Source organism: Rhopalosiphum padi, chromosome 4, assembly GCF_020882245.1.
Source record: "Rhopalosiphum padi isolate XX-2018 chromosome 4, ASM2088224v1, whole genome shotgun sequence".
Classification (NCBI taxonomy): domain Eukaryota; kingdom Metazoa; phylum Arthropoda; class Insecta; order Hemiptera; family Aphididae; genus Rhopalosiphum; species Rhopalosiphum padi.
This window is the reverse complement of record NC_083600.1, coordinates 13202097-13217812: the sequence shown is the minus strand read 5'-3', so window position 1 is coordinate 13217812 and position 15716 is coordinate 13202097. Positions and strand designations below refer to the sequence as shown.

The following is a 15716-nucleotide window of genomic DNA, read 5'->3' as shown; positions in this document are numbered from 1 at the left end:
TGTGAGACCAATTATTGGAATAACTAAATATAGTATAGTATTAGCTTCAGAACTTTAAATATATTATCACTACTAGGGTGTGTGGATCAAACATTTTAGCTAACTGCTAGTCAGAGTCCATGCATATATTATTTTCCTCCTTTAATTATTCTAAAATATCGGAAGACCCTTTATAAATACTATTTGGTTCATTATGTGCTAAAACCAAATGTTCTGTACAGTGTGGGAGAGTACTAAGTATTATAATAATATTAGCTTTTAAAGTTGTCAAAGAGCAGCAAAATAGTATATTTAGTCCGTAAGTGATAGGTTCATGCAGAAATATGAAATCAAAAATAAAACTGAATAAAAACCCCTTTAGCTATGCCGATTTTCAAATGTCAGACCTCTCACATTGTGCGTATCCACAGCACTTACCAAAACTCCGGCCTTCCAGTTCTGAACACAAAAATAAAACAAAACACGTGTAAACATATGAGAACCGTCTTACAGCTGTGGGTTTGTATAAATGTTTTGAGCGCAGGACCCATTTTATTTAGTCATTTTCTATAGTTCCTAAGTGATAATTTGGTCCCACGCTTTTCAAAATAACAAACAACAAATAAACGACGATATGAGTTGAATATCAACTATGGGTTTACCTTCTTTTTGATTGTCTCGATGACGTTATTACGACACCAACGCGACTAGACAGTGGAGGGCTATCATGTTGCATGCTAGCTCTCTGTGATATGTTTCCACTGTAACAGCCATCAGCATCTCCAGCGCATGCAAATGATTTTCTTCTAGAGAAATACTACAGAAATCCAAACTATTATGTTTAATTTTGTTTTATGAATATACCAGAAATAAGAATTACCTGTGCAATGCTGGAATTTGCTAGTGAAGCTGATCTTGACGATGATGCACTATGCAAGTTACTGAGCCACCCGTTTTCATCGGTGCCGCCCATATCGTCCTCACAAAGTCCAATACTTTTTTTCCTTATAGTCGGAGTACAATCATGATTGAACCAACTTCTTCTACGTGGTTGTGGAGTGGAAAAATGCTTTTCTGAATGGAATCTATAAAAGTAATTGTTATACCTTTGTTTACTTCAAGTAAAATAATATTACTTTTCTACGAGTTCTTTGGCTGCATCTGATATTATGGAACCAAATTTGATCGCATGTCCATGGTGAATGGGGAAACCTTTTGAAGGCGATTGTATTTTACGTTCTGGTGTAGATACTTTTGGAAAACTACTGATTTTATTGTCATTAACACTTTTTTCACAGTTAGAAGTCGCAGCTACTAAGGTTGAACTACTATTATTGCTACATGGAGATGTTGCAACTACTGTTGGTTGGTTATCTAAAAAAATGCAAACATTTAAAGAAAGAAAACTACACCATGCATAATTTTATCCTAACCTCCAGTCAGAGTCTCATTACTAGATGATGAAGTTGCTTTACTCATAGAAGGAGGGGCTAAATGACAACTGTCACCTGTGTCTTCAATTAGTATACTGACTTTTCGTCCCGGTGAAGGTTGCTGGTATAAACTAGTCGTTGAACTGTATTCTTCCGACACTTTTCCTTTATTTTTTCTTTCTTCTTCTTCCACTATAATATACCATTTAAATAAAATAATTGCAATAATAAAACTTTTTTTATTACATTTTCGAAAACTGTATTTTCTTCCTCTCGGACAATAATCCACACTGGAACTTCTATCTCGATCACTGACCTCTGATCCGTAACCTGTAAATTAAAATAAAATATATGTTAAATGCGTAAGTACCAAAGAACGCTCCTGTGAGCGTTTTTAATAGAATGGATACCGGATACAGAACTGGCGGCACTATTCTTTCGATTTGATGAAATAACACTAGATCTTCTATCTCTATCCCCTGTGGTGAGATGATGATTGTTATGCAATTCGCTCCGATCTAATGATCTAAAAGTGGTAATAAAATAAAATACTTGATTCTCATTAAGTGATATAATAATATATTGACTTACGTGTTGTTCATAGGTTGACCGATATTTTCATAAGCGTCAACTTCGTTATTATAAAACACCTTTTTTAACGCTTCCAAAATAGTAACTCCATCAGTGAAAACTCTATACGTAAGAAGGAATGTATTTAGAAAATCTATTGATAAAAATCTCAAATCAACGAGTCTAGATATAAGTTTTTCTTTTGTGGCATGGTGAATACGCGGAATCTAAAACCACAAAGGTAATTTTACATAAAAAAAAAAATTATTTTTCTTAAATCAAAAATTTGACGCACCCTACAGGAATTGTAGTATTTACTAAATTTGATATCCTTGTCATCTTTAAAAAGTTTTGGATCACGCATTGAATTCGGCATTGTCACAGAAGACGTATCTGACATTGAATTTCGAAGCATCGCGTCAAATCTTAAGTTTTCAATACACTAACATTTATAAAATTAAAATAATTAAAATTGTAATTATTATTAATAGTATTTGATTATACTAAAAGAAAAATTTGTCTGTACTTACTTGACTAATATCACTGACCCACGCGGTTTTTTCTTGTAAAGAGGGTGCATACAAATGAACTGCGATCGGCGTAGACGATTTGCAATCAACACAAAGTTGAAAATCATAATTTTGTGGTTTTGGACTAGGACTCGGACTTGGGCTAGATGAGCATTTTAAGCCTTCACAATCGCTATTCTCAACATCACTTGAATGGCTGGTACCCGCTGAATCGTCAGCTTTTGAAAAAAAAATACTACAGTCATAAATATTTTTGATAAAAATATATTGTACATACCTTCGTTGTTTCCATCTGGAATTTCCAATTCTCCTGGATTATTATTATCGTCCTCTTTATCATTAGGGTCCTCTATTAAACGACAGTCTGCTAAAGATATTTTCCCAACTTCGGGAGCCAAATGTAATTTTCCACTAGTAGTTCTAAACAAATTAAAATTTTCAAATATGTATGTTTATTAATAATTCCATGTATCTGTAGGGTGCCTATATATAAGCTATAGACTCACCTAGTTGTGATTATCATATGGTTTGTAAATAGAAAGCATTGTCTTACTGCTTCTTTTTCAGTTTTGAAATGGGGTATTCTGCTCTTTTTTCTTGCTATTGGCATTTGTACCAGAGTACCCTGTCTGACAAATATCTGATTGACGTCCAGTAAAATATCACAGCCTTCTATAATCATTCGTTCGATGGAAAGGTTTTTTCGTAAATTTTCAGTTTCGCTAACTTCGTCATGAATTTGTCGGCTTAAGTCTTCCAGTTTTTGACATGCTGTTTGTAAACTTTTTCTTTCCACGTGGTCGTGAGGTGTATGGGCTAATATTTCATGAAGAGTTATTATGTATCTAGGAATCTGAGGAGGAAAAAAAAACAATGACTTAAGGTTGACTTTTAAATAATTTATAATTATTTGATACCTTATACGCTTTGCATAATTATCTATGCATAAAAACAAATTTCTATAACTTAAGTATGTTTTTATAATACCTACCCATACATAGTTTTATGTGTACTTAAAATAAAATATATATATATACTGCATTAACAAGTAATAATTTTATTATATACAGTACATATATTATTATGTATTACATTTTGACTAATTAATAGAATGATATATACTTAAAAACACTGTTTCACTCATAATTTGATATCAATTAAATATAAATACAACAATTTCCAGAAATGTTTGGTACATGATTGAAACCTTATAGATCTTATCTACTATGCAGTGTATTATAATAGGTATTACAGTATTTTTATTTTTTTATACGTAGATGACAGTTATATTAGACAGTAGTCATCAATTTTCAAATAGCTTAATCCAATCGAAGAAACTGAATCTTTTATAAATTACTTAAAATAAAGAAATTTTAGATTTTATTAGTAGTTGCGAAGGCTAAGAAAGAAGTATTGCTGAAATTTAGACAATCAAACAATTTTAACTGAAATTAAAATCTCATTTAGAATACAATCTTATTGCTTAAAAATTTAATAATATAACATATTTTGTATTTTTAATTAATGCGTCAACGTTGCATAAAAGTTAGCAGGTAAAAATGTTCTCAATCGTGTTATTAAAAAAGATAAAAAGATACGGCCGATAAGGACCATCTCAATCGTGTTCTACCCTTAGTAACATATTAACACAAATAAGTACAATTTATCACATAACCTAAATAATACAAAAATAAAATGTAAAACACTACCAATTAATTATAAATAATTATTTTACGGGTGAATACCGAATGTTATAAACATTTAAACTTGAAATGTTCATAAAAAATTAATTTAGCATTTCGATAGAATTTTTTTAGTTTAATAAAGAACCTTATGTTAATTTAAATCTTAGGTATAAAAACAAAAATTGTTATGAATTCCTAATAACAAAATATAATTAACTAATTTTCGCTATTTTTAAGAATTATCACAATTCTAGATATAAGTGCTTATAAAAAAAATATTGTAACTATAGATTTTCGATATTTTTTAATCTAGAAATTAACAGCGTACTTGACATTTATAAAAAAAAGAAAACTAAAATAAATTGAAAATTTCTTATGTCTAAAAATAGCTCAACGACAGTCCAAATATTTTAAAAATATTATCTTAATAGTCGACTAAATAATTAATTTTACTGCGTTGTAATTACTGCGTTGATTTTTTTTTAAATGGATTAACTAAGATTTAACTATTATTTATACTATATACGTAAATAACAATATTATAATTTTACACCAATGATAAGTTTTACCTGATGCATTGGTACTATTAGAAAGTTTTCTAATGATCGTGCATGACATGCTGGTTTGTTTTCCAGCCGTTCCAAAAGGTTAACAAACGCCGGGTTTTGTTTGCATTCGGTTAACACTTGCAAACTGTAATGATGGTTTCTTACATATTCCTGGTAGATTGTCAACATAGGCAGTAGTATGTCAAAGAGATCACCTGGGAATGAAATAAAAATAAAAAATCGTTTATTTTCGTAGTTAAGTCCAACGTAATAAAATACCGCATTCGACTTTCGGTACCTATATAAATTATTAAAGCTCACGAGAAACGAAACGAATTTTAACGACAGTTGAGTTGAGGTTAGATATAGTTATACTAACAGTAAACCGTACTGTATAATTTAGTTCACTAAGTTTTAAAACGTCTAAAATATATGCCATAGGCTATCTTTAATTTTATAGTATTACGGGTTTAGGGAATGTTCAACGAATCAATAAATGAAATGTAGAATTCTACTCACACGCGCAAGCGACCTTATAATGTAATATTATGTCAGTTGATTTTAGCAGTAATAGAAGCGAGTATAAAACATTATTATTGCGTTAGAGAACGTGAAAATAACTCTGTATAGTGAAAATAAATGAAAATAAGGAGGAGCGATGGACTGGGCAAGAGATAGAAGCAATACGTTTGCCAAATTTATTTTGGCCGAGTAAAGTTTTGTGCGGAAAAGTTTCTAGTGATTACTGAAGACCAAAGCGAATACAGCAAAAGCGTTTGTTTCTATGGTGACTGCCACTTGATGCCGCTGAAGTCCTACTATATTTTTTCCAATTTAAGAGAAAAAATTAATAACAAGATGGAACAAAAAAAAAAAAAACTTTACGGGATGCCATTGTTTTCGTGAAACAAGAGACCGATGTTACTGAAGGCGTGTTAAAGTAATTGAATAATATCGAGAACACAGTAGTGGAAAAATCGCGTAGGTAATTATTATGGTAACTTATTAGTGTTTGGGTACAATATAATCGGTATGTACGCTTAACGTTATCGATAACACAACCCATAGTCATCCCAGTCCTAGTTTTTTCCCCTACTTAGGTCGTCATAACAATACCCGCCTTTTACGGTTGTATAGCAACCTGATGATCGAAATTTACGAGTTAAATATATTATATCGCACGAGGGGTTGAAATAATGAATCAATTAAATATTATTATGACGGAGACGAAATATTGATGAATAATTGCGAGACGTCGTGCGAGTATTAAAACGAAACAATAATTCGCGTTAAAAGCTCACTACTTAGTGTTTAAACAAAAAGAACTAGTACGCTTTAATAAAAAATATTGCAAAAAAAAAAAAAAGAAAAAAGAAAAAATTATAAAGAACAAACATTTATGAAAAATCAGTAATTATTAATAATTACAGAAATGGTATTGTATAGTTGCGTATTAAACAGTGCGTGTAACATTCACACCATAATGAAAAAAACAATGAGCTATATCGAGCAATATCGTTAGGGACGTCAGGTTCAGATTAGGTCAGTCGTCACCCACTACCCACATCGATATAATATATTTTATATAAGCATGCTGAATAATTCTAGATTTATTCAAAACTCACTTAGGATTAGAGTGGGCCAATTTTCCATTCTGGTCGTTAACCCTTTGTAGAATATCTGGTGCAGGAACAGCACTGTTTCGCTGTTCAGGAATATCGAACTTATGTCTTCGTGAGAACACGGCGGCTTTTTTGAGCTGGCCGCCATCCGTAAAGGGCGCAGGAAACACGTGACCAACACCTCCAGTTGACTCACGTACTCTTCCTCGGCTTCGACCATACGAAAAACCAGGCTGATGGCAATTTTAAAACGAAAAAAATATTGTAGTTATATACAACGCCAAGCACTCGATTCTACCATTATTACTAACATCATCATCAGCGTCATAAATACAGGAAAACCGCATCGTGTGTATAACAACGATAAGCGACTATAATAATATTATGTCGTTGTTGTTGTTTTTGTTATTGTGTTGTAACCTAATGTTGTGTTAGTTTTAAACCATAGGTACATGGTATGTATAAAGTAAAAAACCACACTACTCGAAATAGTTGTGACGATTATGCGAGAGTAAACACGTGTTTACATAAAGTATATGACTATCACTCAAATGTATTTTGCTTAGACCACAATCACGTAAAAAACAAAGTTTAACGTTTACCGGCATGTGCTGCTGTCTTATATGTGTACTTACCAAAATAGTATTATAGTTTGTATGTATAGCTACGAAATTCTCTGGTCACACGATCGAACAATTCAAACAAACCGTAGACATAAATATATAATGCAAGTTTTAATATTATATTATATACTTTCAATCGATATTGCGCAATAATAAAAATGTTACGCACATTGTAGTACTACATATTTAATGTAATTATGACAGTAGACAAACAAAAAACAATAAATTGTCCGAATAAAGTTGTATTTTTTTTTTAAAACAGAGTGATTAGTATAGAATTTTCTGAATAATTTCAAATATTTAATCTTACAAAAACGTTTAAAAAAATAAAGTATCGTTTAATAGTGTAGTATTATTGGTTTACCTATAATATATTAGGTAATCATAAAAACGCTTAAAAATATATTTTCTTAATAATATTTTTACAAAAAAAACACTAGAATAAAGAAAAAATATATATTAATATATTATATTTACTGAAAAACAGAAATTACTTGAAATGTAAGTTTTTTCTTGTATTTATTTCGATTTTAGACTACTAATAAGTGGTGGTTTTATACAATTGAAATTATGAAAACAATAGAATAATTTAATTTAAATTTAATTTAAATATACATATTTTACTGAAGTATAGTTATCTTACTTACAAAAAAAAAAAAGCAGAGGTAGTATATGGTTTGAAAAATAAAATGTATATTTTATATCTATAATGTAATTATATGATATTATAGCTAATTAGCCAAATATTTGCAGATTGTACCTATTTAATAATATTAAGTGTAAATTATTGACCATAATCCGTTGAATAAATATTAAGTTAATATGTCAATAACTAAATAATGTGGGGCATGACGAATGTAATGAATTTAATCAAATATTAAATAGCGTTTTAATATTAATCAATACCTAGGTACTAATAATAATCAATGTGACATTTGAATTAAATTAGTTAGTATTTTCGAGGAGGAGGGTAATTTAATTTTTCAATAAAATTATATTATATATTATATACTGGAACCTCGTTTCTATAATAATTTTGAGTAGGTATGATATTTGTAATTATTAAGGGGTGTACTTAATATTATGATGAACATATTTAATATAGTAGTACTCACCTGTTTCTTTTGCGCATACTCTCGGCATGAGGACTTTTGATGTACTGTTCGACGATTTGTTTCCACCGTCTTCTGCACAACCATCCCCTAAAGAAACTCTGCACTTTCTTGATTTTGCGCATTTCGATCGAGTCCTGGACGTTGAAAGTGGTCGGGTCCGAGAATATAAAGCTGTCTTTGGATTGTCTTCGCGAATACGAGCCCGTCGTTCCACCGTCGAACGACCCAGTACTTGACCCGCCGTACGATGTTAACGGTCGCAGCTCCTTCTTTAATGTTAACACCTATTATAAAAACGGCACCCCAAAAGGTACGGTGTCCAGTGATATTTTAATATCTGACTGCTGACTATAACTTTTATACATGTGGTGTTCGGGGCGTACAGGTGAGAAAATCAGTTACATCGCGAGATGTAGATTTAATACAACTATATATTTTATTTATTTATTTTAACGTGGACGTATTGGAGTGTATACGAGGGTATACGGCGTACATCCAACACGCTATTTTTATCTATGGCGTATAGCTTATGAGAAAGTGATGATATACGGGTATACGGACATATCTACTGTTGTACATCCTATAGGACAATAATTATAAATAATAAATGAACTATTTGTAAAATAAATTTTTAGTCACTAGCGTCCAGCACGAATATTGTAAAATTAAGACATAATACGAAATGTTATCATTTAAAAATTAATTTTTTATTATCAAGCAATCATAACCGAAACTCGTTGTATATCAACCATAGAATTTTCAGGTTACTCTATGGTCAACCCAAATAACACTATCATATTTAATATTATTTTGTATTTTTACTAGTTATTGTGATAACTCGATCTTGCCGTATTGTCATGTACTTTACATATATATTTGTCAGGTACATAAATCGGTATTTGGTTTTTTGTTTAATTTAAAACATGGGAAAAATATAAAACATTTTTACTATAAATTGTAAAATTATTTATTGTTTTATATTATATTTAAAAATCAAGCGAGCGAAGAGAAAAAAAACAATTTCTGACTATACCATTGGATCACTTAAAATATCTACGTGAATAAAAGCGTATACCTATCACCGTTTATTTTACCAATACATCACTGAGTGTATATATTATTATTTATTAAGTACGTATAATAATACTATTGGTGTTTTGGTATAGACCAACTAAGCGAAAGTAAGACGTTTTGGTAGTTTTTTGTTATATTATTATTATTATTATTAGTCAAAACGTTACTCGTTGAACGGCAAATGATATCCAGTTATATGTACAGAAGCTTTATCTAATAAAATAAACGAATAGCGTTTTAAAGTATGTAGTACATTTGAAATATTTACTGCAGATGAATATTATTTAGTGTTTTTGAATACGTACGCCATTGTTGACATTTAGAACAAAACGCTTTAAAATAAATCGAATGGGGTTTTTCGTTCATCCTCATTTGCATATTATATAAACCATGTAAACGGATTCAAAATATAAGTATCATAAAATATGAAGTCTATAGATCCTATTCTGAATAATTACAAAAGTTCATAGTTGACTATCTCGAGTACTACGTACATCTGGAATTACCATGGTTTATACCCTAAGCTTAAATAGTTTAAACTCGTTTATATTACACAATTTTAAGTATAAAAATATTGGTACTCATTGGCATTTTACTCTCAGTCTTATCGAGAGACAATTTTGAAATTTTTATGGCAACTTTAGACAGTTTTAAAGAAATACTATGGCAGTCTACTTGTTACTGGCGTTCTTATAATAACAAACATAACACGCTATGCATTTATGTCTACATAAGTTTATTTCTACCGTTTATTTGGGCAGAACTATCTAGTTGTACGATTCGTACAAATACAAATACTAAATACTAATATAACAGATAGCCGGAATATCACGCGAAATTATAGAGAGTATATGATTTACTCAGGATACTCAATAATTTTCTAAATAATTGATGTTAGAATCTTTACGATGAACTTAACTAGAAAAAATATGCTAAAATCAATAATGTGGCGTAATGTTTATGACTTTGAAATAGGTGCAAAAACTAATTCTAATAATTTACATCTTTAACTGTACCAATGATATGAAATGGAAATGCAATCATTACGATGGACACGTCACTATGTAAAAACTACAGGGAATTAATAATTCGTTTTTAATAATATGTTTTACTTCTGCGCGTAGTTTTTTGATTTCTGAGGCTGATTCATCGACCTGTTGTGCGTATTGCCATTTTGCAGTCATTTCGCTCTCGACGACCTGTAGCAAATGCAAGTGCCGTTGTTCGAGCTCTTCTTTTTGTAGCAGCAATTTATTGAAACTGAAATGGTGAAAATTGAAGATATTATAATGGACGTGAAGCAATATGTTTAAGGTTTCATAACATAATATTAGTAAAATGTTATCATTTTAGTTTTTTATAGGGAGTGGAAAAGTTTTAACCAGCCACCCATATTTAAATATTTACATAATTAAAAAAAAACCCACTTGCTTCGTTCTAACCTTAATATCCCTTTATTTTTATCTCAATATAATTTCTTTCTTACAGCATTTTATATATTATGTATAAAATAAACATTTAACAAGTACGATTTTTGTACATTTTTTGAGAAAAAGTCGTTTAAAGCAGAGGAGGAGGGCTCTAAATAAAATATAATACCTACTTCGGTACCGTGATTTTATAACTATACAACTACTATAATCAAATAACTGCTGGATAATATGTAAAAATATTTATATATATTAGAAGTACTTAAGAAATTATAAATAGAATTAAGACCGGTTATTTTGTTTTTAGAATTTATACTGTGTTGAATGTGTTGATACTAGAATGAAAAAAATATTTATAGAAATAAAATTGTATTTATGTATATTCCTATGTAATAATGATATTATTCTGACTGCACATTTTCTGCATATAAATAATTGTAAATGTGTACCTATATAATATTATATATGAATAGAGTGGGTTGCGTTTTGACGAGTTTATGAAATTTTTTTATGCAGTTGAATGAACATTTTTAATAATATGGTGTATAGCGTTTAGGCGAAATCTTACACAATACATATTTCTCTCTCATTTGAACATAAATGTAAGGACTGTCCGTGAATATTACAGATATGATTAAAAAAATGAGAATATTAAAAATGTATACATCTACCAGTTCAATACAACTTTTTAAAAAAAATTGTAAATTTTCTTTTTTTCTTTAAAATAAAATAATGTAATAAAGAAATTTTAATAAATATACATAATTATATATTAATACATTTTATACTGCAGCCTATAAACGCATAGAAATTATTATAAACGTAAAAAAGCAATAAAATTAATGTAAATATATAATGACATATGAATACGTTCAATATACGTCTGTGTCTTTCCCTTCAATAAATAACGAAAAAAAAAAAATAATAATAAAAGCTTACACTAAAAATATGTCATAATATTATAATATAATAAAACGTTCTTTCACACAATAAATTCACATACCACAATCAAACAACTAATTACGTATCTTGAAAAACATATGCGCACGTGTCTTATATTTATTCAAATTATTAAATATTAATTATATCATATTGTGAGAATTATTTTCCAATAGGTACATATAATTCCTGTTTACAGTTCCTCAAAATTAACAAAATAAGCCTGTTTTATCAGAAAAAAACTGATCTATCTATTTTGGACAAATCTGACATGTCAAATATCCACCTCGTTTCAAATAACGCCACTTTATTAGTGTATACTATAAGCGAGCTAACTAGGTGTATACCTGGCTTGCTTCAAAGCGTTCACCCAAGTCTTGCAAGCCGTATCTGACGACGCGCGGAACTCGTACTGCCGCATTTGAGGATGGTTGTATGAAATGACGAAACAGTGCTGGGAAAATCACAAATCACAAATAGCAAGTAAGCCATGGTCTATTGAGTAATAATAATAAAAAAAAAATCGTATATAGTTAACCTCATTTTCCGGATGAATTTTCCCAGTGACTTTCGACGTACCGCTAGAAAAATCTAATTTCGAGCAATAACTGCCCTCCAACAGTATCACTCCGGACGGCTTATTACAGCTCTCGTAGTCGTAGTAGAACAATATATTCTGAAATTAAAAATTAGAAAAAAACGATGAATAACATTTATATATTGTACACGATATTAATATAATATTACTATAAATATATTTTAGTGTTGCCATACTATAGTATTTTGATCAAATTTATCGTACCGCGATGACCGATGAAGATCTACTTCTAAATTAATGATCTACTAATATTGCATGAGTTGTTTCGAATCAAATCAAAATGAAAATCGTTTCAATAAATCGAATATTTAGAAAATAAGTATGGTTGATGGTTGTATTATTACTTCCTCGTCAGTATATTTAATATTAGTCCTCAATTCAGTCACATTTTTATTAGATTTTAAGGTTTCTGTTAACGTTTAATAATATTGTTCCTAATAAACTCACTAAATTAATTATTCTCAGTTATTCAACATTTACTTGATGATGACTAATTTTTATTTAAAAAACCAAAAAAGTTTATTAGCCGTATTAAAATATACGAAGGTTAAAATTATCTCTTAGTTTTAGTAATTTACGCATTTGCTATCAATATTATATTATTATATAATTTGACAATGGCTAAGCATATTAATATATTATAATTACTAACTAGAAGTTACGGTCCCCTTTGAAGTTACGGTTGGTCCCCAGTCCATTTGATGTTACTCAAGGTGTACCAATTTTTTCAGCATTAATGTAACAAATAATATCAGCTTATTTTTGAATTGGCATCATATCACTACTTTTGAAGCCATCATGTATTTTTGTCATAGTAATTATAGTTTTATTAAAAAAAAAAAAAATTCTAAGCTATATAGTTCATCTCTCGTATAATATACTAATATCCATTTGCTGCTAGTAGTATTTTGTTTCTACACTTATTCTTTCTTTTATTTTAACTTATGTCTTATGTAGTTATTTGATATTAGTAGTAGCTTGATTTTGAAGTAAAATTGCAATAGATAATATATTATATTGGGAACAGGTAAATAAAATTTGTTTCAAGAAGAAATTGGGTTTATATGTGGGTTTATCTGCAAACATCAAGAGAGGAATTGGGTACAACTTCTAACGAGCAGATATGTATGGAAAGGAATTGGGATTCACCTATTGTATGACATACTAGCCCCCCGGATCTTCCACCCGGGAAGTCCAACTATTATATTATAATCTTATACATCCGGCATCTCTTTATGATTATATATATATATACTCAACGACAAAGCAAAACTATACATCGAGTATTCGAGTTTCTCGGATTAATTCCTTTACCGTTTATCGTACATTCAGGGTTGTCTTAAACAGGTGCAGCAATCTTGAATACAGTATACTATATTATTTATTACTATAGATGTACGAATATACTTATCTATATATACATCATACCCTACACGTCCTTTGTGCGTACGTATTCCGCGACGTCAAACGGATAATTAAATAACGGTATTTTGGTCTCGACGAGGCAGCACCTACCTATACGATGATATTCGCCGCACTGGGGAGTTAACCCTACACTCCTTCACAACCAAAGGTCGCCAGTAATATTCGTCAAAAATCGATATTGGTGAGAGAGACGTAACAAAGCAAGTTTGCAGGTGACGAGACGACCAAGCTACGTAGGTTTTGTTATTCGAAAACTATTATTGTTTTCCAAAATCAACACATCGACAAAGGTTTCTTTGAACGACGACGATAGTGAGTGTGTGTGTAATAGAGAGAGAGAGAGAGAGAGAGAGTGAGATTGAGTAAGAATGAGAATGGATGAAGAGAATAATGAAATGATAATTACTAAAATTGCTCTAACAATAGTTTGTTTTCCATTAAGGTGTTTGAAAATCTAAGAAATCTGTTTTCGATGAGAACGTGATAAAATAATGTCAAAATAGACTTAATAATAATTATAATGAATTGCTGGGAAAATGTTCACTTTGTAGTTTGACAAAATTTCCATGTAACTATTATCATTACCTATTTGTGCTTAAATGCGATAATACCTACATGAAAAATTACAAACTACGTATAACAATATTAAAAATAACAATAATTATAAAATAGGTATTAATTTTATTCACAGTAAAATATTTTTATTGTAATATAGGTTATCACTTTGAGAACGCTTACGTAACTGTAACTGCTATATTGAAGTACCATAATGAATAGGTTATTCACCATTTGAAATGTAATATTATATTCTTATGTAACTTATTGTATATATAGATTGTTAAACTACTATAAATGACAAATAAAAACTGCAAATGATACAATATTACTAACAGACGATTTGATTGAAATAGACTTTCGAAATTATTAAAATACAGAAACATGATGAAAATTGTACTAGAAACATTGTACAAACAGGGATAAATATTAATACATGCTTAAAAAATATATTATTTTAAATTAAAAATTAAAAATACTATATGTAGATGTTCTCAAAATATCAAAAATATATGTAATATAAGATTATAAAACGCGTGTTTAAATTATATATTTATATATTTATACTTATTTTGTGAAATTTATAAATTAATATCAATACTGCCAGAGCATTTATACTATACAGAACCATTATTTTTACAAGATAAGATAAAATAATGCTAATAGGTATACATGAGTAATGTTATAGGGTTGGGTGTGGTACGTTTGTGCTATTAATTTAAAAAGCAATGATAATGATAAGCTACCAATACCCGTAATTGTTTGATTTTATTTATCACTTAAACATGCTCCACCCTGACATAGACTCCTTTCCTGAAACTTTGTATCAATTGTTTTTAAATGTTATACGAGGAAATTATAAAAATTATAAATATACAAATCACACTATTAGAAACATCTAAATTAAATTTTCGAAGAGTGATCTTTTGACACGAAAACATAATTTTAGTAATATAAAAAAATGTAGAAAAATAATTGATTAAATTATATTGCATAGTAAACATTTACCAGTGTAACCATGTGGTAGTCGTGTACTAGTCGTTTTTTTCTATATACACATTTTTTATTTAGTTAATCAATAATAACGTACTAATGGCCACTAAAAAATATTAGCTAATAGTATTTTTAATCAACGGTAACATTTGTAGTGCAATATCATCTTAATGTTTAATTAAAAACTACGGTGATACGGAGATGGAAGAACAAGTTAAAATATTTATCGCATAAAAAATAAAACTCACATACAGTTTACAGTTTACTATCACAATTTATAAGAGAATCAACTGAAACTACCATCAAGCCGACATTTGACACACTTGCAACTACGATTAGTGTTTAAAGTTATTAAGTGGTTTTTGTGACCGTCCGATGGAACCCGACGTAAAACACAATTTTGGATCGAGGTACACGACGGAGATTGATATAATAATATTACTTAATCGGCGACAAATGACAATAAAGAATGTATAATTAAGTGAACGTAAATATATCAAGAAAACGATTCTCATTAGTTAAAATAATTATTGATAGTATTTATAACGACGCTTTTATTTACATAACATAAAACCCTAGTATAAGGGGATTTCAAGA

General features: G+C 29.5%; 1 protein-coding gene across 5 annotated transcripts in view; it reads right to left on the bottom strand.

The window, feature by feature from the left end:
* Positions 1-15716, bottom strand: part of LOC132928352 (ras-specific guanine nucleotide-releasing factor 2-like) — a 47905-nt gene that overhangs the window by 8634 nt on the left and 23555 nt on the right. For 2 of the 5 annotated variants that reach the window (XM_060992953.1, XM_060992954.1), the window contains exons 3-20: positions 12087-12224; positions 11896-12002; positions 10292-10439; positions 8106-8389; positions 6371-6600; positions 4767-4960; positions 3019-3365; positions 2790-2932; positions 2513-2730; positions 2278-2424; positions 2004-2209; positions 1823-1938; positions 1659-1742; positions 1413-1604; positions 1116-1353; positions 860-1064; positions 642-796; positions 418-438 (exon numbers count right to left, since the gene is read on the bottom strand). In XM_060992953.1, coding sequence (XP_060848936.1) covers positions 418-438; positions 642-796; positions 860-1064; positions 1116-1353; positions 1413-1604; positions 1659-1742; positions 1823-1938; positions 2004-2209; positions 2278-2424; positions 2513-2730; positions 2790-2932; positions 3019-3365; positions 4767-4960; positions 6371-6600; positions 8106-8389; positions 10292-10439; positions 11896-12002; positions 12087-12224 — 3173 coding nt within the window. The remainder of the gene's footprint in view (positions 1-417; positions 439-641; positions 797-859; positions 1065-1115; positions 1354-1412; positions 1605-1658; positions 1743-1822; positions 1939-2003; positions 2210-2277; positions 2425-2512; positions 2731-2789; positions 2933-3018; positions 3366-4766; positions 4961-6370; positions 6601-8105; positions 8390-10291; positions 10440-11895; positions 12003-12086; positions 12225-15716) is intronic. The other 3 variants (XM_060992955.1, XM_060992956.1, XM_060992957.1) reach the window with 3 other exon arrangements.